Source organism: Musca vetustissima, unplaced genomic scaffold (assembly GCF_032173495.1).
Source record: "Musca vetustissima isolate MV318-11 ecotype Yass unplaced genomic scaffold, APGP_CSIRO_Mvet_v1 utg1268, whole genome shotgun sequence".
NCBI lineage: Eukaryota > Metazoa > Arthropoda > Insecta > Diptera > Muscidae > Musca > Musca vetustissima.
In genome coordinates this window covers 170,726-196,210 of record NW_026882850.1, presented here as the reverse complement: position 1 = coordinate 196,210, position 25,485 = coordinate 170,726, and the positions used below count along the sequence as shown (strand labels likewise).

Sequence of the window (25,485 nt, the reverse complement as noted above, 5' to 3'; positions counted from 1 at the left end):
AAAGTATATCAAATGGACTGACAGGCATCGTGGGGAAACTGTGAAGCTTTTAATTAACCTCCAAATATGGGCTGTGTCAACCTAGGTCCATTAAATAGGTTGTATAGAAGCCTTTTTGGTTGAAAATCCCCCACTAAGGTATATTAATATGCCATACAGAGAGATCAGCTGACTCTTAAGTTTGCTGTCTAAATCCGTTATTGTGAATTGACAGCCATTATGAAAACATTAACAAAGTCCGAAATTTTCGACATTAGACTTGAGAAAAACAGCTGACCGTCGCTAGCTGGGTGGCCTTATTAATATTAACAGACCTTGATATTTTTTGTTTACGTTTTCATACGATTAATTTTAAATTGAATGGATTTTGACAACTCGGGTGGAGTCATCTGTTATTACCGTTTGACTTTATAATTTGTAAAAAAAAAATATTAACAGCTCTCAAGGCAGGGATTTTTAAAGAATATTATTCGCTCTAAAGACATTTTTTAAAACAATATTTGTAACTCCCAAATCTCTAAAATTACAATTTCTTGAAAATTTTGATAGATTTCGAAAATTCTTCCAATTAACCAAAAAAGTGTATGAATCCAATTTTAATTTTGAATATTTATGATGATCTATTATAAATACGGATTCGGTGATCTTTGTGAAATTTGCTGTAGAATAAATATTTTGATCGATTTCAAAACAGCTTGCAATTAACCTAGAAAATTATATGTACCTAAATTGATTGTGACTTTTTATGGTTATCTACTACAAACTCCGATTTCTTCTGGTCGGCGACCTCTTGTGAAATTTGCTTTGGAATGTGTTCTCCTTTGTCATCAACCCCCTAAAATGACATAATCTTAAAAATTTTCATTGAATTGTAAAATTCTTCCATTTAATCTAAAAAAGTATATGGACCTAATTTGGGATTTTGAATTTTTTATGATGATCTATTACAACTACGGATTTCTTCTGGTCGGTGACCTCTAGTGAAATTTGCTGTAGAATATGTTCTCCTTTGACATCAGCCCCCTAAAATGACATATTCTTGAATATTTTGTTCGATTTCAAAAATTCTTTCAAATAACCTAAAAATTATATGTTCTCAATTTTGATTTTTACTTTTTTATGGTTATCTACTACAAATTACGATTTCTTTTGCTCGGTAACCTCTAATGAAATTTGCTGTAGAATATTTTCTCCTTCGACACCTGCCCTCTAAAATGACATATTCTGGAATATTTGGATCGATTACAAAATTGCTTGCAATTAACCTAGAAAATTATATGTACCCAAATTAATTGTGACTCTTTTATGGTTATCTACTACAAATTCCGATTTCTTTTGCTTGGTGACCTCTAGTAAAATTTGCTGTAGAATATGTTCTCTTTTGATACCAATCCCCAAAAATGACTTATTATTGAAGATTTTGATCGACTTTGAAAATACTCACATTTAACCTATAAAATTTAGTATGTGACCAATTTATCAATGCAGAGATTTTTGAAGAATATTGGGCTGCAAAATTCCGACAAATAATAAGCAAAGGTTGTATATATTTTTTTTAATTACATTGTTTTTTTATTTTCTGTATTTTAAAAATATATATGTATGTTTGTATATTAATTAATTCATATGATACCTTCCTAGGAAAGCAAATGTGACGATTAGACAGAGACAGGAAGTAATACAAAATGTAAAAAAAAAATCTCTCCTGACACCCTTAGTTTTGTCTATTCACACAATACGCAAATGATCGAAACCTGGTTTCGTTGCAGATGGTAAAATTATCCAGATTTTTTTTATATATCAATATTTACATGAGGCTATAGAGATGGTGAAAAAGAAATTATAACTAAAATAATATAATGAAGTACTAAATATTTCGAGCATATGGGAAGATGTAAAATGCTAAAAAGAAAACTATCTAATAACAAAGTCAACAAAAAAACCCTTAATTGAAATGAAATAAAAAAACTCAAAATAAGTCCTGATAAGGCCTATTAATAAAGTTATCCAAGGAGACCAGCTGGATATTAGCTGCTTGTCAAAATCAATTATTGTGAATTTATTGTAAAATTTTTGACATCAGACATGAGAAAAAAACCTGATTTTTGTTTGCTGGGTGATCTTATTAAGAGATTTTCCTGATCAAGGCCCCAAAAGCCAAAATCAGCTGTTTTTTCTAAAGTTTTATATCAAAAATTTCGATGTTGTTTACGTTTTCATAACACACTTCAATTCACAATAATAGATGTTGACAGCTAACTTAAGAAGCAGCTGATATACAGCTGGTCTCCCAGGGTGACCTTATTAATAGGCCTTGGGTCCTGATTTATATTTTTGGTCCTCATTTACATTAGGCGTTTCTTTTCATCTCTCCAGCTTCGAACTTCTGTAGTGAGGCCATGGAAATTTGCCCAATGTTAATCAGGTGTTAGAAAATGTTCTTGCCACAATTCCCATTTTGTAGATGAGGAGGAGGCCATACAACGCTCAATTGTCCCTCTCTCACAGGCAATTCCAAAATCATGGACTAGGATATTTCAATTTCAAAACTACTATTACAACTACTACGACGACTACTACTACTAGAAGAAGAAAATAAATGTGAAACTATATTTCACTCATTTATATCGGCAGGATTTGACTTATCATCTGAGGTCTTTGATGACGAGTCCGTCGAATGGGCTATATCCACTAAATCCACGGTGTCACCCACGGAAGCGGTATTTGCCGCCTCCACCACCGAATAGCCAATGTCGGGTGGTGTACCCTCTGGATATCCCAAATAATAGTCAGCAATACGTCCGGCTTCACGTAGACCGCTCAAAAAAGCACCATGCACCGTGGCGGGATAATTGCGTATTGTATGTTCACCGGCAAAAAAGAGCCGTGGCAACTCATCCAATTCCTGATTGGGTTTGGGATTATTTACGTTGGGTGGTATAACAGGGGCGGCCAATAGATCATAATCACTGCCCGATGAACCGACCGATACGAAGCTATATGAACCCCGAGCCCAGGGATCGGCACGCCAGCGTGTCACAACTGTTTCCTTGGGCTGCGGCACCGAACCATTACCAAATATTCCCTTGAGTACGGCAATGCAGCGGCCCACAATCACATCGTCGGAGACATTTTCCATTATGGCCGCGGAACGTCCGGCCACCAAGGCTAGTAGTACTGGCGATGAGGATATACTCCAAAATAGAAACAATTCACCACGACTGGCCGTGGTGCTGCCCACATGACCAAACAAATTTGTATTTGGATCCCAAAAAATGCGATCGAAACACAGCACCACTTTATTGAGATTACCGAAACCCAAACGTTGTATGGCCTGTTGTTTCCAATCCGGTAGCGCAGGTTCAAATTTCACAGTATTCGCCTGTTGTGACTGAACCTTGGCGGTGGCAATTTTCAGCACCCCTAATGTTAGGGTACACAAAACCAAATCAGCCTTATAAGTAACCGATGAATTGTTGGTTTTTAAATTCTCCGCCACAATCTCAACACCGGTTGGGAAATATTTAATGGTTTTAACGGCAGTATTGACGCGAATATCCAAGCCCTCGGTCAAGGCGATGGGAACACAAGAATAACCATTGCGCACAGTGGTGTGATTGCCAATAAATTCGAAATCATCATCTTGATCCCAGTGCTTGAGCGAAAGATTGCACAGTGGGGTGGCATTGGCAAATTCCAAATTGGCAAAATGCCAGTCGAGTATTTGGCGATCTTTGGATGAGAGGTAAACATCGCTGGGCGGAGATAGAAAGAAAAACGATTATTTCTCCAATTTCCTTCGATTTTTCGTATGCACTTACCTTGGTGGGTTCGTTTCCAATTCCTTGAGTTTATTCTGCAACACTTCCTCCTCCTTTAGAAGTTCGTCGTATTGTTTGCATGCCTTCGTCCATTCATAGTGGGTGGAACGTATTTCGAACTCATGTTCGGCATATGCACTGCTGCTGCTGCCACCGCTCTCACCCTCCACACGTGGCGGCCGTGTACGCAACAACTTGGCATGCTGACTCTTCAATTGACGTATCCTTGTCAAAATTCTCGAAGTTTTCGTTTGATTGTCAATTATGGCCTTTTGGGCCTCACACAGCTGACTCAGATACTGCACCTGTTTCTCCTTGACCGATTTTTCTTGCAGCTTTATAATCCATTCCAAAGCTTGACCCAAAGACACCGGATTATTACCGGCATAATTGAAGTCCAATTGGTGGGATAGATAACTGGCCGATTCCAATAGACGATTGAACTCCCGCTCCACCATATCATCCTTGTGTTTGGGTACAGGTTTACCACCAGCCCCATATAGGGGACATGCCTGTCGTATTGGTATCATTTCCATGCCAATTTGTTTGCTAAGTATTGTCATGGGATTACCCCAGACACCGGTCACAACCATGGCGCCCAAATCGGCAATGTAGTTATTTTTGCGAAATGTGGCAATACGACCTCCCACACGATCCCTGGCCTCCAAGACAATTACATCCATGCCAAATTGTTGTAACTGTTGAGCGGCAGCCAAGCCCGAAATACCCGCCCCAATAACAATGACCTTGCCCAGCTTTTTGCTGGGTATGGGGCGGAGACGTTTAAAAATGCCGAAGTTTATAAAACCATGACGTTCGAGAAAGGAATGGATACGTTTAACTAAATTCGGATCACTATCAAACGGTGGTTCCATGTCCTTGAGGGCATTTTCCAATATCAGTTGTTGTTTTGGATTTTCGATCCACATTTGCAGCAGACGATTTCTTATATTAAGGAACACACGTTGGGCCACCAAACCCGTCTTGGTGATATCTGGAAAGCAGGCTGCCTCATTTGAGGTCATTTTATCAAAGGGTAGCCTTGACTGAAATGCTGCACCCTCCAAGCCGGTCAATATCTCCTTGTATGCCTCAGCAGCGGCGGCGGCCGCTTCCCGGGGATCGGTAATCTCTTTGGCATAGGGACTTTTAAGGGATTCAGATTTTCTGGAACGAGAATCGGATTTCTTTTCGGAATTACTGTGAACACTTGCGTTGGACGAATGATGATGATGTCCCGCCGCTCCGGCCGCAGCTCCGGATGGTGTAGCTGGTTTTTCATCTGCATTTGTGGTGGTGGTAGTACTTGTTTTATTTGTATAATCTACACGGGGTTTGATGCGGCGACTTGTGCGTCGTTCATCATGATGGCCATCATTGGAATCTTCACCCGCAGCCCCCTCAGTGGTATATTTTTTGACACTACTAGGAGCGCTACCGCCGCCAACATGGGTGACGCTTGTGATACCTCCTCCACCGCCGCTACACGTTGTAACATTTGACACTGCAGGTTTTCGTTTTGGCGATGGCTCCGTATCCGAATCATCACTTATCAATGTGACCACTTCGATGGGTTCAATATTTGTTAAGAGTTTGCCACGTTCATTAGATGTTAATGTCGTCGTAATGGGTGTTAAATTCGTATCCTGTGACAAAACGGTGTCACCAGTGTCAGTATTACTGTTGGACATTTTCTTTATTCTTTCTAATTATTGATTTAGTGTCTTTCTTTCGAATAAATGCAGGTTAGTTTTTTTTAATTTATGATAAAAGAGTCGTATTTTCCATATCAGGAGCAAAAAAAAGGACTTGATTTGGAGCAATCCTTAAGGAGACATTGGCACACAACAGTCCTTTGCAATTGTTTTGTTTTTTAAGAGTTCAAAACAACAATTCACTTTAATGAACAAATATGAGAATTAAGAACTAGTTGCATTTAGTTTAAGTCAATACTACAGTTCAACGCTAATTGTTATTCAATAAATGCGGCTATGGATGAACGGCTGGTTCAATTGATTTGTTATTCACTAAAAGGAACTGGGGAGAAACTTTCCATATTTCAAGCAATAAGCAATAATAAGGTAAATGCATAGTACAATAAATAGGTAGTCCATTTAGCGCATCTGATGTCAAAGTGCGTAATTTCTACTTGAATTCAATGTGCAATGTTGGCAACCATGTGAAATATTATAAGGACAAATTTGGCAGATGGTCGAAACAAAACCAAAGGTTTTTGTCTTGATACATCACCTTATTATTGCATCATGGGTAAATGGGAGTACAAGGCCTATAAAAAAGGTCATCAAGGTAGACCATTAATAGATCTTGGGAAAGTACACACTACAATTTTTAACTGTCAGTTCTATAACTCTTCGGGCAGGCGTATCATTCAAAAAAATATATAGTCTAAGATCCATTTGTTTAAAAATTAATTTTACAACATTGTTAAAAAGAAATTTATGATTTGTGGATGAATCAATATCTAAATCATTTTCCCAACTCGATTTTGAAAAGAAACCCTGAAATTCCATTCATTTTTTGTGTTGTGTCCGTTGCTGGGGTCTCGATAGATTCCCCATCGTCGGACATCGGTTCAGTCGCAGTCTGTCTTTGAAACTTATTGTCGGTATCCCCACCCAGACCTGTAAGTCGCCCAGTCTTGACTAGGTTTGACTAGATTTGTTTCATCAAATCAAAGTACATATTTTATGTATGTGTGTATTGTTTTGAATACTATGTCAAATAAATTGAATTATATTAAAATTTAATTGAAATGAAAATTATGTTTTTAATGCATCCGTCTGGAAGTAATTACTTTGTTATGGATGAAATGAATATTTCATGGTATTCCCTACTGGATTTTGGAAAGAAATCATAATTGTTCGCGTTTTTAGTTATGTGTTGAAAAAATGTAAAAAAAATATTTGACAGAACAAGCCACCACCTACATAGTTGCTTTATTGTTATTCAACTCAAGCTGCCCTACCTTGTATTATTGTACCATGGTTTGACATAGGTCAGCTCCACTCTGCACATCGTAGAAACCCACTTCCCATCCACCACCCCCGAAAAAAAGCGCCTAGTAGGAGATTGGCAACTTCCCATAAATACCCTGTAAATATTACCAAGATAGGCAATTATTTTGTCATGGTATAATAATAAAAGGTAACAGCAAGTGTTGTTGTACAAAAAACGATACAACAACCACATGGAAATTTGTTGTTGTAAGTTCTACTAGTGTCAACTCATTTGACAGAAAAATGTAAACAAACAAAGAAATTATCATCAAATTATTTTTATTTTGAAAATGAAATATTTTCGAATCCTCAAAATAAAAATTGAAAAACATGAATGAAAATCTATCAAATTTATATTTCTATCGCTTCCACATCTATCCTTTAATTGAGCCATTGCCATATATATGTGTAACACATATGACAATGCTGGGAATAGCGAGTAATTCCTTCAAGAAAGATTTGCTTCCTCAAACTTTCCCAGCAGGCAGATTGAGTAAATTGAATACGGGAGCACATTAAAAAAGAACAATTTCAAATTGTATGCGTTCACAATTTTCCTGTTGGGTGATTTTTAAAAACATAATTTGTCAAATGCATATTGACACTAGTATTACGTTGGAATCAAATCAGCTGGGATTTGCTGTTACCTTTTATAATTGTACCATGTTATTTTGTTTATATTTGTTCAATGAGCTATTTATTCACTGAATGGAACCAAAAATGAACTTTCCTTCGTCTGCTGTTTAATATCAAAACACATCAAAATGTTAACATGAGCATTCATCCGGAAATGACAACACATTGTTTTGCGAGAGAGAGAGTCACAAAAACGATCTAACTCACCCTAATCACCTAGTACAGTGTGTGGCGTTCTTTTTTTGGTTTGATTTAATTTGATTTAGCAGACACGAAATAAACGAAAAATACCTTATTTTAATTATGTTTAACGCTATAAAAAGATGTGCACAGTACAAATAAACTTGTCTTGTTGTGTTATTAAATGAAATTTGGCCATTAATTGCATTCGAACGACGTGAAAATTGTGTGTGATTAAATTTGTGGGGCTGCTGTGTTGTGTGTCCCAGCGGAAAGCAAGAAAAAAACACGAAGAGACACGCTCGCGCTTAGCCATTTAACACAGAAAACAACAAAGAAGTCTGCCTGCCCGTTTTGGTTGCTTGCTTGCTGATCAATGTGAAAATAAAGCGGAAAATAAAACGAAGCAGAAAATCATCATGGAAAACTTAAAAATCAGTGAAAATTTGTTTACAAATATACGCTATTTTGTTGTGGGCAATCTAGAGGAGGAGGTAAGTAGAGTAGGGCCAATGGCAAAAAAAAAAGAAACAAAAAAAATTGGAGGGGTTTAGCCAATTCTAATGATTAAAGGCGCTTAGTTTTGACAATCAGTTGTCAGGCTGTTGCTGTGAATGTGTGTGTTCGTTCTTGTGCATGAATGCGGTTAAAATGTTATAATTTTGAGACAGGGTGACACATGGAAAATATTTACACAATTTCCAAAGGAATTTCGTAAATTTTATATATATTTTTTTATTTTATATTATTCTAATATGCTGTTGTTGTTTTCTTATTGCAGATCGACCAATTGCTAAAAAATGGCGGTGCCCAGAAAAAACCCTTTCTCACCGATATGGTTACACATTTAATATGTGCTCCGAATTATCCGGAAGATGAATTGGTTATGAGTTTGGATCTCTACACAGTGATACCCGTTACCGAACAATGGGTAATACACAGTGTCAAATTGGGTCGTTTGGCGTCCACGGCAGCCTTTGACCCCAGTGTTAATCGTCTGATGAAAAATATTTCCGTGGCAATTGTTAATGTCTCCGCCATGGATCGTAAACGTTTATATGCCATGCTGACATATAATGGGGCACAGGTCACCACTAATTTCACCGGTAATAATAGTCATTTAATTGCCGGTATGGCTGGTGGTCCCGTGTATGCGAAAGCTATTGCTTTACCCAAAAGTGCCATAAGCATTGTTACACCCGATTGGGTATTGGATTGTTTGAAACAAAAGAAATTATTACCATGTGATGGATATCATCCGCGGCTATTGAAAATTGTCGAGAAACCGAAATTACCTCAAATATCAGCGGCGACAGCCTCTGCATCCATCACATCCAGTGGAACTAACAATAAAGTAGTAACAACACCAACTCCAGCAACACCAACTACATCAACGCCAACGAATGCCAGTAATCTCCCGCCTTCAGTAGCCACACAACAGGCGTCTCAGCCACAGCCACCTCCACAACAACAGCAGCAGCAACAATCCACAGCTCAATCAACTGTCGTCCCGCCCTCAGTTGAACAAACTTTATCCAATATTTTAGGTTTTGATGATGATACCCTCATAGATAAGGCCACCGAATCGACATCGGTCTCAACATTGGATGCTGCACAAAGTATAGCCAATATAAAATCGCAATTACAGGCAGCAGCTGTCCAAATCACGGCTGCCGCTGCTAAAGACAACAATAAGACTGCCCTAACTCAACAACAACAACCACAACAGCAGCAACAGCAAACCCAATCAGCTCTATCAACATCCTGCTCACCAACGACACCGGGCACGTTTGTTGCAGCTACAACTACCTCATCTTCTTCCACACCCACAACAGCAAAAAGTGATATACCACCAGCCTCAACAATAACAACGTCAACATCATCATCGCCTTTTGGAGGTAATATCTCCTTGGATAATTCCATAACAACGACCAATTTACAATTACAACAACCACAGCCACAACCACCACCTCCTCCTCCTCCAGCTCCAGCTGCCTCACCACAACACCACCAGCAGCCACAACAACAATCACAAATTGTGTTTGTGCGGCCACGTAGTGTTAATCAGCAACAACAACAACAGCAACAACAACAAATGTTGCAACAACAACATCTCATGCAAACATCACAAGTTTCACAGCAGCAGACGGTAACAGCAGGTACAACAACAAGTGCCATTACCACACCGGGTATGGCCGGTGGACCACCTCAGCAAATTATTTTGCAACAAAAAATTATACCAAATGTTAACCTGCAGCAGCAGCAACAGCAACATGTTCAACAACATGCCCAACAACAACCCTTGCAACCCCTACAATCACCCAACCAGGCACAATCACAACAACAACAATTTATGCCACAGCCTCCACGTACCCCCACCTCTAGCAATCCCGACTCGAGGACACCAACCCCCCAGCCGGGTACACCACAACCTCCACGCACACCGCAACCGATTAGTGGTCGTCAAACACCACAGGCCCCACGGACACCACAACCTTCGACCACACCACAACCACCTGGCCAGTCGCCGCAACACATCTCTCAAATACAAATGTCTCCCTCCAACAACACCACCCCGACGACGATGAATCAGCAACAATCGGGGGTGGGTCAAGTGATACAACAACAGCCTAGTCCCCAAACGCAGCAGCAGACTATTACCATGTCGCCACAAATGCTCAATCAACACATCCTTAGGCAGCAGCACATTTTGCAACAACAACAAATGCAATTACAACAGCAAATACAAAGTGGACAAAGTTTGACACCCCAGCAACAGGCGCTGCAGCGGCAAATACAACAACAGCAGCAGCAATTGGTGCAGCAACAACAGCAATTGCAACAACAATTACAAATGCAGCAACAGGCTCAACAGCAACAACAAATGCTACAACAACAGCAACAACAATCACCGCGTATGCAACAACATCCCTCACCCCGCCAGCTGCAGTCGCCAGCACCACAAATGACACCACCCCCGCCACCACAATCACCTGGCATGGCTGCTACCCAGCAACAACAACAACAGCAACAGCAACAATTGCGCCAACAATTGCAACAAGTAAGACAATCGCAACAACAACAGCAGCAGCAACAGAGACAACAGCAGCAATCTCCCCAGCACATGATGTCTCCGCAACCCTTCCAGCAGCCCCAGCGTGTTCAATTACAAATGCAACAAATGCAGCAGCAACAACAACAACAGCAACAACAATCTCCACAACATAGAGCCTCACCGGCTCCACCATCTCCCAGCATGCAACAGCAGCAGCAGCAAACGAAAATGCAAATTTCAAGTCATAAGCCGATAGATCCCACCGATCCGGTACAGGTGGCTCAAATTCTAAGTCGTTCGGCACCCAGTCCCAATCATGAATCGCTGATAATGAGAACGCAACAAATGAAACAACAACAGCAATTACAGCAGCAGCAACAATTGCAACAGCAACAACAACAACAGCAGCAGCAACAACAAACCCAAGCTCAGTCCCAACAGCCGCAGCAACCTTCACCACAGCAGCAGCAGCCGCAGCAACAACCTCAACAACAATCTCAGCAACAACAACAACAACTACTTAACAATTCCAATTCCAATCCAAATGTTGTTGTTGGTGGTGGTGGTGTTGTGGGCCAACAACGGCAGGTCATCAATACGGCCACAGTTCAGGGCCAACAAATTATACAAAGTCATATGGTGAATGTGCAACAAAAACAACAACAAATGGTGCAATTACAACAACAACAGCAAGCGGCACAGCAACAAATTATACAACAAAAAACGGGAATGGTGTCGCCACAGCAGCAACAGGCAATACAGCAGACCATAATAGGTAACCCGCAACAACAACAACAAATACAACAGCAACAAGTTGTCCAGCAGCAACAACAACAAGTTGTCCAACAATCCCCCACTCACCAACAACAACAAATGCAATTTGTGGGTACCTCACCCCAGCAGCAGGAGCAACGTCAGCAACAACAGCAATTAATTCTGCAACAGCAGCAGCAACAACAATTAATACAGACACAACAGCAAACTCAGGCGGGAGTCGGCGGTGGGGTTCGTATTATCCAACAGACCATACAACCGGCCCCCGGTACCACCACCACATTTCAAACATCTAACGCACAACAACAACAACAGCAACAAATATTACAGCAAAGACAGGCTCAGTTGCAACAGCAGCAACAACAACAACTACAAATTCAAAATACTCAACAGCAACAACAAGTGACAGGGGGACAATTACAGCAACAGGTGGTCCTTAACACAGCGGGTAATACTAACACCGCGGTAACACCTTCTCCTCAGCCACCGGTACCCCCTGGTGGTGGTGGTGGTCAACCAAATAAACCCAAATATATTATTAGCCAACAACAATTTAATCAATTAAGTCTGCAACAACAACAACAAATATTAACACAAAATCAACAGAATCAGAATTTCTTTATTGTGAATCAGACAAATGTTACGGCAATGCAACAGCAGCAGCAACAACAATTGCAACAACAGCAGGCAGCGGCAGCCGCGGGGCAACAACAACAACTCCAACAGCCTCAGCAGCAGCAAATGCAAACGGTGGTAGGACAACAACCCCAACCTCAACAACAGCAGACACAAATTGTCCAACAAATTGCCCAAAGTCCAAATCAAATGATGAAACAGCAGCAACAACAACAACCCCCTCCAATGTATGGGCAGAGACCCCAACAACAGCAGACAATTGTACATCAGCAACAGGTCATGGATTTGGAGGGCAATGTAATTCAAGCATCCCCACAGCAGCAGCAGCAGAGAATACTTTTGCAGCAGCACCAAGTGGCGCCCAATGCTTCACCCCAACAACAACAACAAATTCAGCATCAAACTCCTCATCCACAACAGCAGCAACAACAACAAATTGTTATCAATCAACAAATTATCAATAATCCGCAAAGGTTGCAATATTTACAGCAGCAACAACAACAATTGCAGTTTCAACAAAAAGCCCAATTGCAACAGCAACAACAGCAATCCAATGCAATTGTTGTGGGTCAGCAGCAGCAACAACAAACAGGTCCTGCACAGCAGCAAATTGTACAACAACAAATTCTACAGCAAAGTCCCCAGCATCCGGGGCAACAACAACAGCAACAGATCATAATACAACAAACAATACCACAACAACATATTTTGAGTGGCAGCCAGACGATTTTACAAAGTCCACAACAGCAGCAGCAACAACAAATTTTGGTGCAACAGCAAAAACAGCAGCAGCAGCAACAACAAATGCAAATCCAGCAACAACAGCAAATAATAGATTCTCAACAGCAGCAGCAACAAATAATTCAATCGCCACAGCATCAACAACAAATTATTTTACAACAACAACCCACCATACAACAAACAGTGCTCATTCAGCAGCAGCAACAGCCGCAGGGTCAGCGGATGCCTCAACAAACACCACCGCCTCAATCACCCCAGCAACAACAACAACAAATATTAATACAACAAGCCACCTCACCACAACATCAACAGCAACAACAGCAGCAGCAACAACAACCTCATTGGTCACCACAAAGTCCGGCGCCGGGTACACCCAATTCAAGTGGCGGCGGCGGCCTACAATCTCCCCTACAAGGCCAACAATCACAAATACAACAAATCATACCGCCGCAACAACAACAGCAACCTCAACAGCCGCAGCAACAACAACAATTTATACGTTCCATACGTCCCACCACACCGGGTCAATGGCCCGGCCAGGCAGCCGGTCTTCCCCCCGGCGCTCAACCTCAACGACAACTAATCCAGCTCGATGATAAAACTCATGCCCATTTCATGTCCTTGGATCCGATTAAAAAAGCGGAATACATTTCGAAATTGCAGCAGAGTAAACAACGGGTAATGGTGCGGCAACAGGTTGCCTATCCACCAAGACCGCCGGGGGCACCAAATGTTGTGGCCGCCAGTACATTGGGTACACCACCAAGGCCAATGCAGGGACCCACAACGCAACACATCATTGTCCAGTCACAAATGCCCGCAGGACTGACGCAGCAACAACAGATACAATGGCTGCAACAACAACAGCGGCAAGTTGTAGTGCGAACGGCGGGTAGGGCACCAGGTTTAACGCCCATTGCCACTCAGCAACAAATTAGCACGGTCGGAGCACAACAACAACAATTACAGCAGCAGCAACAACAACAACAAATGTTCAATCCCAATGATCCCAATCAACAACAAATCCTGCTACAACGGCAACAATTACGTGTTCAATTGCAACAACAACAGCAACAACAAGCGGCTCAACAACAACAGGTGGTCCAGCAACAAATTATTAGTCAAAAACCTGGCCATCAAACTGTACAAGTTATTACCGGTCCCGGTGGCCAGGTTATCGAACAGCAAACAATTATCCAACAGCCTCAGCAGCAGCAAACGGTGGTAACCAATCAAATGGTTGGAGGTCAAGGTCAAGCAATGCAGGGTGGTGGTGGTCAAGGTAAGAAATTTATTTTTTTTTAATTTAATCTTATTTTTTATGAGTTACGAACACACCTATTATCGCCGAGAATGGGCGCATCCAGCCTGCGCTCTTACCAAATATATCAATATTGGCCCACATTTTAAGGTAGATTTTATTTATTTTTTCAAGGCCTACACAAGGCGTAGATTTTTTTAAAAGACTATTTTTTCAAGGCCTTATCAGGGCGTAGATTTTTTAAAGAATATTTTTTCAAGGCCTAAACAAGGCGTAGATTTTTTAAATGACTAATTTTTCAAGACCTAATCAGGGTGTAGAATTTTTAAAGAAGGCCTTTTCAAGGCGAACATTTTTTAAATATTTTTTCAAGGCCTTCCCAACTTCTATTTAACAGATCGTGGGCATGTTTTTCAAACCGAAATAACTGAAATTTGCTATTTTTCAAGGCCTTCCCAACTTCTATTTAACAGATCTTGGGCATGTTTTTCAAATAGAAATGACTGTAATTTGGTATTTTTTCAAGGCCTAATCAGGGCGTAGATTTTTTAATAAATATTTTTAAGGCCTAATCAACATTTTTTTCAAGACCTAATCAAGGCGTAGATTTTTTAAAGAATATTTTTTCAAGGCCTTCCCAACTTCTATTTAACAGATCTTGGGCATGTTTTTCAAATGACTGTAATTTGGTATTTTGTGTTCTAATTGAGTAGCAAATCTTCATTATCAACAATTATCGGCATTATTAAATTTTTTTAGGTTTGCTCCCCATATAACGGAACCTCCTCAATTTCGTTATTTTGGGAGATTCGACAGGTTTCTCAAAAATTATTAAATTTTTTTAGGTTAGCTCCCCATATAAAGGAACCTCCTCAATTTCGTTATTTTGGGAGATTCGGCAGGTTTCTCAAAGCGAAATGGCTGCAATTTGGTATTTTTTTTTAATATTGGGTCACTTTTTAGGGTAGTTCCCATAGAACGGACTTTCCAAATTTCGGTATTTTGGAGATTTTGGGCACGCTTTTAAATCGATTTTTATTTTTGATTGTTTTTTTTTTTTTGGTTAAAAGAATAAAATGAATACCCGAAGAAATCCGAATTTTTAACTAAGATATCGTGTTGTATGTTCTCTTTTTTTTCTTTTCTTGTAATTTTTTTTCTCCAATAAATAGCTCTTCAAAATTCTGGAAATATCATTACAACATTAGCCCCACAAACTGTGGTAATGACAAATCAGGGCATACCATCATCCGTCGGTGGTGGTGTTGTTGGCGAGGCCCAAATGCAACAGCAACAGCAGCAGCAGGTTAATATGCCCCAGACCCAACAACAACAAATGAATTTGAATACCAAAACGGCCCTGGCCAAAATGTTAAATAGTCGGGTCCAACAGCAGCAACAACAACAGCCAAATCAACAGCAACAGGTGGTACAACAACAACAGCAATTGCAGCAGCAACAATCGATGATACAAATGATACAAGATCCCAACACGGGTCAATTACAACAACAACAGCAGCATCAACAGGTATTGGCCGCCAAACAGCAGCAACAACAACAGCTTCAACAGCAACATCCCCAATTACAGCAACAACCACAAATTATACAACAAACCCAAGTTGTTGTGGCCGGACCACAACAACAACAACACATTCTCATGAATCAACAGCAACAACCACAACAACAATTGTCCTCAGCTGGTCAACAACAACTCCTTAATACCGGTGGTATCCAAGCATCAGCTGGTGGTGTCATTGGTGGTGGTACTGCTGCTGGCCAGCAAACAATGGAAGCCAGTGCCGCTGGGACATTACGCCTAATGACCCAACAACACAATGCCAATATGCAACAACAACCCCCTCCTCCATCTCCCATCCATGCCAATGCAGCAGCGGGACCAGTCAATCAAATAATTAGCCAACAGCAAGTTGGTGTTGCGCCTGGTGGTGTTGTGGGAGTAGTTCGTAGCCAACAGGAATTGCTGCTCCTACAACAGCAGCAGCAACAACAACAGCAAATGCGCCGACCCATTCTGCAAAGTCAAATGTCAACGGTCGGCGGTCCAGTAGCTGCCAACAATATTATTGCCGCTGGTGTACCAGGACAACCCCAGCAAATTGTCCAACAACAGCTGATAGTAACAGCCGGTGGTGGAGCTGGTGGTACAGTACAGCAGCAGCAGATTGTTGCAGCTCCTGGACAATTGCATGGCCATGGTCATGGCCAGGGGATAATGACCCCAGCCGGTTATATTCAACAGGGTCGTGTTGCTCAAATCCCCATACCCCAAAGGCCACAATATTATGGTCACAATCCCAATTTAAAACTACCTCCCGATCTCTTTTTGGTCGGTTGCACCTTTTACATTGTCGAAGAGTATGAAGAAACCGATGGTGAAGAGTTACCCATTTGGATGGAAACGATACGACAATTTGGTGGTGATATTGAAAAGGTCTATTGTCCGCGTGTCACCCATGTTCTGTGTCGTACCCAACGTCACGGTGTCGTTATGCAGGCACTGCGTGAATCGAAACGATGCATAACAGCCTATTGGCTAAGTGATATCTGCCTCAAAAAGCAGCTGCTGCCACCTTGGCAACCCCTACATTTACCCTTTCCCAGTCAATTTGGTCATCAGAAACCCTTGGAACGGCATATAATTGCCTCAAACGGTTTCGAACCGGAAGAGGAACATCGTATTAAACAAATGGTCCAAGAATGCGGGGCAATCTATACGTCATACCTGTCGAAAATGAATACGGTATTGGTGTGCAAAAAGCTGGAGGGGGAAATGTATAACGCCGCCAAAGAATGGAATATACCCATTGTCAACACGTTGTGGTTAAGTGATATAACCATTGGAAATTTAAGTTCCATGTCCCAATACGATAATCAAAAATATCAACAGTTTACCATACAACCGCCATTCCGTATTGATTATGGTCTGGTGCCACATCTAATGGGTAAGTTTTGTGGGGTGCGCCTCTGTTTGCTATTGAAAATAAGAAGAAGCATGCATATTTACAATCATTCACAATAGTCAAACCATATGTTTGTGAATAATGTCAAACAAAACACGACTGAGAGAATTGGAAGAAAGTATAAACAAAAGAATAAAAGATGATGACAGGAGTTTTTCTTCCTTACGAAATGGATAAATTTCGTTCCTTTTTGATTTGACCTTTGATGAAGATTGGTTGTGTGGCCCTGATTGGAGTGAAGAAAATACCTCTTTTTTAAATTTCAATTCGAACTTTTTTATTGTGGAATATTGTTTTTGAATTTGAAAGACAACACAAAACAGCAATACAATACAAACAGAAACCAATTGAAGGTGCATGAAAATATTAAACATTTGAAAATTAATTTTGCTTAAAATAAAATTAAAAAGAAATATCAGGAGCCACAGCATCGCACATCCAATCCAACGAGGGAGAATCAGCACTTTATGGCATGACCAGTCCGGCATGCCCAGGTATCTTGCCAAAGCGACTACATACTTTGAACGCCGGACGGACAGACGGACGACCAGCTTCGAATTTGATATATTCCAAAACTGATCTTGCTATAAAAAAAAAATGAACAAAGTTAAAGGGTGAACAAGTGCATTTTCTTTATATCAATTGTGGTCACCTGTTGTTTTTTATTGTTCTAATTCGGGGTTGAGCTCAGGCCAGGATTAGGGACCACCAACATAGACAGCCTTTGAAGTGTAAAGGCAGACACGCCTTGGTTGCCTCTTTCTGTATATTTGAAACACAAAAAAAAAAAAAGAAATTAGAAAATATAAAAATACTGGAATGTATTAAAAAAGGCTACTATATACTTACGAACATACCATACGCGAGCTTTGGGGAAGATTACCCTGAAAATAGTGGAGAAAAAAATATGGTAATTAATGATATAATTTTCTGTAAATAAATTGAAATGTATTTGGTGTGAAGAATATTTTAGGCGGGTGGTAGGGATGTGGTAAAGGAGAGGAAGGGGTAGGTCAGATTAGGGACACAAAAATGTGTCATGGCGAGAAGGAATCTCGGTGGGTGGGAGTTTCCTCGGCAGGTTAACCGTCGGGGAACAACTGTTTCTATACTTATAGGTTGGTGTAGTTAAATTACAAGCATTATTTTTTTATATTTTTTTCTTCATTTTCTTTTTCTGGCATATTTCGGGTTTCCCAAAATTTCATTAATTTATTTCAATTAAAAGCCCGGTATGATTTATTTTTTTTTTGTACAGCCGTATCGTTTATTGGTTGGCAAGAACCACCCCTCATCCGGCGAGCTTTAGCCGCGCAAAACGCCAGCATACCGGCAAAGCCAATCAACGAACATAAAATATTAACCTTTTCAAAACATCGGCAGTTACAGTTTTTTACATATGTACTTCTAATTTTGTTTGGTGGAGGCTAACATACATTTTTTTTATTCTCTGATGACATATAACCGATATCTTTGTTAACTTTTCAACCCTTGAACATAACCTAAAATTTGATTTCCCAATTTCTGTATTTTGAGGCAAGTTTTTCAACCAAAATGGCTGTAATTTAGTATTTTGGGTAATCATTGAGTAGGAAATCTTCCTACGAAAAATTGTTAATATTGGTCCATTTTGTTGGGCAGATCCCATATAACGGAACCTCCCATATTTTAGTATTTTCGGGAGATTTGTTTTTCAATCCGAAATGGCTGTAATTTGGTATTTTGAGTATTTGTTGGGTAGTAAATCTTCCTTCCAAAAATGATTAATATTGGTACACTTTCTAGGGTAGCTCCCATATAACGGAACCTCGCCAACGTCGGTTTTTTTCAGATGTTGGGTACGTGTTTAAAACTGAAATGGCTGTTATTTGGTATTTTGAATACTTAATGGGTGTTAATCTTCCTACATAACATGATTAAAATTAGTCAAATTTTTAGGTTAGATCGGTTATAACGGAACCTCTCCAAATTCCTTATTTTTGGGATCTTGGGCACGTTTTTCCAACCGAAATGGCTATAATTTTGCATATTGGGTTCTCATTGGGTAAAAAAATTTCCTACCAAAAATTATCAATATTGGTCAAATTTTTAGGTTAGCTCCCATAGAACGGAACCTCCGAAAATTCCTTTTTTCCGGATATTTGGCATGTTTTTCAGTCAAAATGGTTGTAATTTTATATTTTGTGTTCTCATTGGACAATCTTCCTGCAAAAAATGATCGATATTGATCCAAGTTTCGGGGTACCCTCCATATATCGCTACCCCCATTATTCGATATTTTCGCAAATTTTTAAACCGAAATTGCAGTTTTTGGATATTTTGGATTCTCATTGTCAACCTACAAAAATAAATCAATATGGGTCCAATTTTTAGAGTACCCCTGTATGACCGAACCTCCCAAAATTTTTTGAATTTTCAGAATTTTTTTCTTTCAGATTTTTTTAATTCACCAAATTTCTTATTTTTTTCAGCTGCCTGGAAGGCACCCATCAACCTAACCCAAGAAGCTCACGAACGTGTTAAACGCTATTTAGCCGATCCATATTATGAAAAGGCTAAGCGTCAGAAAATTTCACCATATCAAGAAGAGATACCTGAAACCATACTCTGTGTTGAGTATCCACAAACGGCCAAACCGCCCAAGGTTTTGTTTTCACAAGTTGCCGATCCGGAATCGCTTAAAAAGGCTGTTGTGTAAGTTGGACTTAAATAAATAACCTCAAAAGAAATACTAATAAATTATTCCATCTTATTTTACAGCTCCCTGGGTGGCATTGTTGTTGACAATCCCGCCGATGCCACCTATCTCGTAATGACACGCGAAAGTCGTACCTGTAAACTAATACAAGCTGTCTGCCATGTCGATTATGTTCTGAAATCCCAGTGGTTGGTGGAAAGTGCCAAAGCGGGTAAATTTCTACCACCCGATCCGTATCGTATCGAATATATACCAGTCGATGAAAATTTAAAATTCCATTTGGATACGGTACTGCAATCGACAACACGTTCAACACTTTTTGCGGGCCGTTATTTCTTTGTAACGCCCGATGTTTTTCCGGCACGTTCGGAAATTGTTCGGATGATTGAATCATCGGGTGGTAAGGTTGAAGAGAAACGTCGTACGGGCCAAGCTATTGCGGAGATGCATTCACAATCACCAAATGCCTACATCATTGTCACCTGCCCCAATGATATGCATTTGTGTGTAGATTTGACACGTTTCGGTAACCCGAAATGTCCGATTGTATCGACGGAGTTCGTGATGAGTTCGATACTCAAACAACAATTGGAAATTGAACCAAATATTATACCGTATTTGTATAATAACAATAATAATAATTATTCGAATCTTACCAGCAGCAGCGGCGGTAGTGGTGTAACAAAAACATCTAAATAGCCTTTAATGAGAGGTGGAGGTGGAGGAGACGGCGGGGGAGGTGGTGCTGCTGGTTGTGGTGGTGTTAGAGGTGGTTCATTGCTACCCAATGACATTCAAGTCTATGATGATTTCCAAAGGTATATGGATTTAATGGATACATTATTGGAAGATGGTTCGGAATCATTGTTTTAGGTGGAATCGTGGGAGAGGATTAATTTTTTTAATGCAAGATATTTTTTATTTTGTATGAATTTTTTCAAAGAAAACAAAAACAAAAAAAAAACTATGAAAAGAAAAATATTAATTTGTTCCTAGTAGCCCAAAAAAATATAGTATTTTTCAGAAGTTGAAAAATAACCTGCCTTTTTTGGGTTTGACCCCAGACAACTTGTCTGGAAAAAATTTCCAATGAAATAATGAATTAACAATAACTATGGTTACATGGATACAAGGATTTTTTTATAATAATTATGATTTGTTGTTAAAATAAATTAAAAGTTAGGTTATGATTTTTTATAACCTCACTTTTTAGTGGTTTTGCCCCAAAAACATTAATTTTGAGCTATATAAACTGGAAAATTGGAATACTAAATAATAGCTTACATGGATTCATTATTGGGAAGCAATATTTTTCTTTATAAAAACTTCGAAAGGCAAAAAACATAACCTCACTTTTTTGGTTATGGCCCCAAAAACCTGTCCTAACCTCACTTTTTGGATTTTGACTAAATTGTTTTCTTTTTTTAATATTTCAATTGGTAATCTTTAATACAAAATATTTGAAATATTCTGTAACTAGAGAAAATATTAAATATATTTTTTTTTAAATTTCCAATGGAAAATTGAATTTTTCCTCCACATAACCTGGAAAAAATTTTAGGTTATGAAAAATTATTTTTTTTTCAAAAATTTAACAATTATATACACACAAATGGTATTTTCTTTCAAATACATTAATTGTGTATTTTTTTCAATTTTTTTTCTTTTTTTGTATAGAATAACGATATTTTTTCTCAACCTAACCTAAAAAATGAGGTTATAAAAAAAAAATAAATTTTAATAAAACTTCAAGGTGCGAATATAAATTAAATAACTGAAGAATATATATATATATTTTTTATTAAATTGAAATTTTCTCCACATAACCTAAAACAAATAATTTTTTATAACAAAAAAAAAAATATTTCTTTTTAAAAAATACATTTTTGAATTATTTTTAAAATTTTATTTTATTTTTTTTTTTGTAAAAGAAAATCTTCCAATTAAGTTCTTAAATTTCACTTTGGATCCCTTTAAAAAAATTATTTTTATTTAAATTATTTTTTATAAAATTATTTTTTTATAAAAAATTATTTTTTTATATATAAAAAATTATTTTATAAAAAATTATTTTTTTATAAAAAATTATTTTTTTATAAAAAAATTATTTTATAAAAAATTATTTTTTTATAAAAAAATTATTTTTTTAATAAAAAATTTATTTTTTTGTGAAAAATTAATCTTTGAATTATCTTGCAATTAAAGTCTAAAATTTCACTTTGGAACCCCTTCTATACCACCACCAACCAAATCGCTTTTCAGACCACAGAGAGACTCCTGCCGCAAAACCACACACACTCACCACAACGCCACTCAAAACCCAAAAATAAATTAAATGAATAAAACCCCAAACTGTAATTAAATAAAAAAAACTTTATAATGTATATATTGTATACCGCTTATATAAAAAATATATATTTTTTAGAACGTGAAAAACCCCAATATTTGTAAATCGTGATCATTTTTTTTGCATAGAAAACGAATAACACCAATTTATTTACAAAAAAAAAAAAAAAAAAAAAAAAAAACTAAAAATTTCTAAAATATAAACCATTTAGGTTAAAATCACCCTTGGAATACGCTTGTAAATTACAAATTTCTAATCTAATATTTAAGACAAAAAAAAAAAAATCACAAAATTATATTCATGAATTTTCAATATAATTTCCCATAGATTCTTATTATTATTATTATTTTGATTTTCGTTTTTTTCTTCTTATTCTCCTTCTTATCGTATACGATTTAATTTAGAATATCCATAAGTTTAAGTTTATTCATAATAATTATTAGTTGGTACTTAAAATTTAATTGCAATTATTTATAAAAACGAAAAGAAATTATATTAAAAAAAACAACAAAAACAAAAATACAACAAAAAATGTATATTTTGTAAAGATTACAAAATTGAGGAGTTTTATTTTTTTATATTTTCAAGGACCTACACAAGGCTTGGATTTATTTATTTTATTTCATACAAAGAATGCAGAGCTGTTACCAGCCTAATAATTACATTACATAATTACATTCCAGGGCCTGTGGTGATGTTGCGAGACTAATCAGGCAGTTGGCTGTCGAAACGGATACTGGTACTGATGAGAACTCCGTCGATAAGATGGATGATTCATCAGTACCAGTAACTACTAGGCATGTCGATGCCAAGGAGATCGCTGCCAAGAAGATGTACCAGAGAACAGTTGACTACTGCAACCGATACGTCGGACGGGACAGCGACTCCATCACGGGAAAGGTGTTCCTTTTAATCAAGAGGAACCTCAAATTTATCCGGAAGTTGTCCAGGAACTATCCAAACGATATTGAGAGGGACTTCTTGATTGATAGGTTCCCCCGACCCTGTACTAAGATCACCACGGTCCGGGGTTTTGTTTGTGCAGGTCGAGGGGCATACAATTCCGACCACCAACTACCCCAAAATACTCGAGGTCACATTCGACAGCATGTTCAAATCGTCCGCGCAAACCACAGCTATCTGCGATAAGTTGAAAAGTAGGAACAAGGTCCTCAAGTCGCTTGCCGGCAGCACTTGGGGCGCAGATAAGGAAACCTTGTTGACCTCTTACAAAGCGATAGGTCGGTCTGTGGCTAGCTATGCGGTTCCAGTGTGGTCTGCGAATTCTAGTGATACGCAATGGAGAAGTATTCAGACCTGTCAGAATGCCGCTCTGAGGACAGCGACCGGGTGCCTCCTCATGACACCAGTGGACCATCTTCATGAGGAGACGAAGATCTTTCCCAAACGTCAGCAATATGCTTTCGTTGCAGTACCTGCTCGGGTGTTTCAGGGACGAGCATCTAAACCATCATATGGTGGATAGGACTCCCCCACCCAGGCGTGTTAGGAAGGATTTGCATGATCTAGAGAGAGAGATCCAACAATACAAAAGGGAGCCACAGCCCACGGCTGTCAAGAGTATGAGGTCCTCGGAGGAACAACAACCTGCTGCAAAGAGACCAACGCAGTCGGGGGCTGTACAAAGCTCTGATTCGTTTGCGTCGAAGGAGAAACCTGCCTAGATCAAGTTGCCTATCGAGCAGGTCTGAATGGCATTCATACAGATGCAGTAGCCGCAGCGCTGAATGGTTACAAAGTGAATGCCGTCTTCGGAGCTCACCCCCCAACCCATAGCAGATGAAGAACATCAGCTGCCCAGACAAACCAGAGTAGTTTTGGCCAAGTTATGTTCTGGATGGTGCAATCGGCTCAATTCGTATTGGGCACGGATTGATGACCAGGTGCAGGATGTCCGCCCAGCACGTGGTACTGGCCCTTATACCACACTGGATTTATTCAATTGTCCAGCCAAATCTACTCACCTCACTCCGGAAGATCTGTGGTTACAGCCAGTGGAGGTAGCTGCATTTCTAAATCTGGAGACAGAACTTGAGGAAACTTAAACAGGAAAATATACAATTCATATAAACTGCTACAACATCAACAACCACCACCAAATCTCGGCCACAGCCCACGGCTGTCAAGAGTATGAGGTCCTCGGAGGAACTACAACCTGCTGCAAAGAGACCCACGCAATCGTCGGCTGTACAAAACTCTGCTTCGTTTGCGCCAGAAGGAGAAACCTGCCAAGAGCGGTGATTGTGTTGTGGAAGCCAAACACGCTGTTTCGAAGAAGGTAGCCCAGAAACCTACAACGAAGCTTAGCGACTCTGCTGCTCCAAAAGAGGTTCCGGAAGATCTGCCAGTAGCAATTATGGACCGAGCTGACGCTGACGGGATCATCAGCGAGGATAAATGGTTGCTGGTTCGACAGCCATCTGAAAGACATCGTCCTATCCGACGATATTGATCGACAGAGCCTACGGTTTGGCCACACCTCCTTATACAAAGGGGTCAAGGTTGTTAATTGTCGCACTAAGGAGACTGCGGACTTCCTTAAAAAGACAATTAACAACCTGGACCCTCTTTGGGAAGGTAGCAGACTGGCAGCTGTAGCGGTCCAAAAGATGTCAAGCGGTATGGTAAACTCTGTGTGGATCCCACCACCTTTTAAGGGGTTGGAGAATACTGGAGATGTGTGTTGGCGTCGGATGTGACGCCAACACAAGCAGTAACACCAACACGAGAGGTGAGTCCATTTTTGAGTTTATACTTAGCTATAATCTTAGAATTTGTAATAGGGGCAACACACCAACGTTTGTAAATAGGGTGAGAGGTGAAGTCATTGACATAAGCCTCACAAATATGGACGACTCTGGGGTCATGAACTGGGAGGTGTCTGAGAAATGCTTATAGACTGATCTTGGTTTATAGCAAACGCAATGTACTTATTTTTGAAGATTGTAGCAGGCTACGAAAATATACGCAAAATGATGGTTCCAGAGACGGGCAACTCTAAACGTAAATGATCGTTCAAAGATTAAAGAGGTAAAACGAGGAATTTGTAATTGTGTTCCAGTCTAGCGTGCAATTAATTTCAGACCCTAAATTTGTAATTAACCCATCCCTAAAGAATAAATGCATATCATCTGCATACAAATACGGAAGCCAATACTGACTAGCAATGCAGTTTACTATATAATTTATGTACTGTAGCCAGTAGCCGGAACACCCTTACTTATACACCCGTTGACTAGAAGAAACTCCCTTTAAAGAAACAAACTGTATACGATCAGAAAGGTATGAATATACTAACTTACAAGCAGATCTATCAA

At 39.2% G+C, this 25,485-nt stretch overlaps 2 protein-coding genes across 2 annotated transcripts; one reads left to right on the top strand and one right to left on the bottom strand.

Annotated features, from left to right (window-relative positions):
- Nucleotides 1–2,607: 2,607 nt before the first annotated feature.
- Nucleotides 2,608–5,512, bottom strand: LOC133329536 (possible lysine-specific histone demethylase 1). The gene is made up of 2 exons (XM_061538011.1): nucleotides 3,822–5,512; nucleotides 2,608–3,755 (listed from the first exon to the last, which is right to left on the bottom strand). Exons 1-2 carry the CDS (start codon nucleotides 5,510–5,512, stop codon nucleotides 2,615–2,617), a joined length of 2,832 nt encoding a protein of 943 aa, XP_061393995.1. The 3' UTR covers nucleotides 2,608–2,614.
- A 2,560-nt stretch (nucleotides 5,513–8,072) lies between these two features.
- Nucleotides 8,073–20,499, top strand: LOC133329534 (PAX-interacting protein 1). Its single transcript, XM_061538010.1, has 11 exons — nucleotides 8,073–8,148; nucleotides 8,436–9,848; nucleotides 9,912–11,462; nucleotides 11,655–11,884; nucleotides 12,002–12,236; nucleotides 12,540–14,142; nucleotides 15,294–15,514; nucleotides 15,878–15,962; nucleotides 16,062–17,084; nucleotides 19,574–19,796; nucleotides 19,863–20,499. Exons 1-11 carry the CDS (start codon nucleotides 8,074–8,076, stop codon nucleotides 20,497–20,499), a joined length of 7,296 nt encoding a protein of 2,431 aa, XP_061393994.1. The 5' UTR covers nucleotide 8,073.
- The last annotated feature ends 4,986 nt before the right edge of the window (nucleotides 20,500–25,485 follow it).

What these genes read in the sequence shown, in the direction of transcription:
- LOC133329536 (XM_061538011.1), bottom strand. Translation starts at nt 5,512, where the DNA reads ATGTCCAACAGTAATACTGACACTGGTGACACCGTTTTGTCACAGGAT. An exon ending in TTGGAAACGAACCCACCAAG is followed by an intron (nt 3,756 to 3,821) that starts GTAAGTGCATAC and finishes ATCTCCGCCCAG; the next exon opens with CGATGTTTACCTCTCATCCA.
- LOC133329534 (XM_061538010.1), top strand. Translation starts at nt 8,074, where the DNA reads ATGGAAAACTTAAAAATCAGTGAAAATTTGTTTACAAATATACGCTAT. An exon ending in AGCAGCAAATGCAAACGGTG is followed by an intron (nt 12,237 to 12,539) that starts GTAGGACAACAA and finishes CATCCACAACAG; the next exon opens with CAGCAACAACAACAAATTGT. An exon ending in TCTGGTGCCACATCTAATGG is followed by an intron (nt 17,085 to 19,573) that starts GTAAGTTTTGTG and finishes TATTTTTTTCAG; the next exon opens with CTGCCTGGAAGGCACCCATC.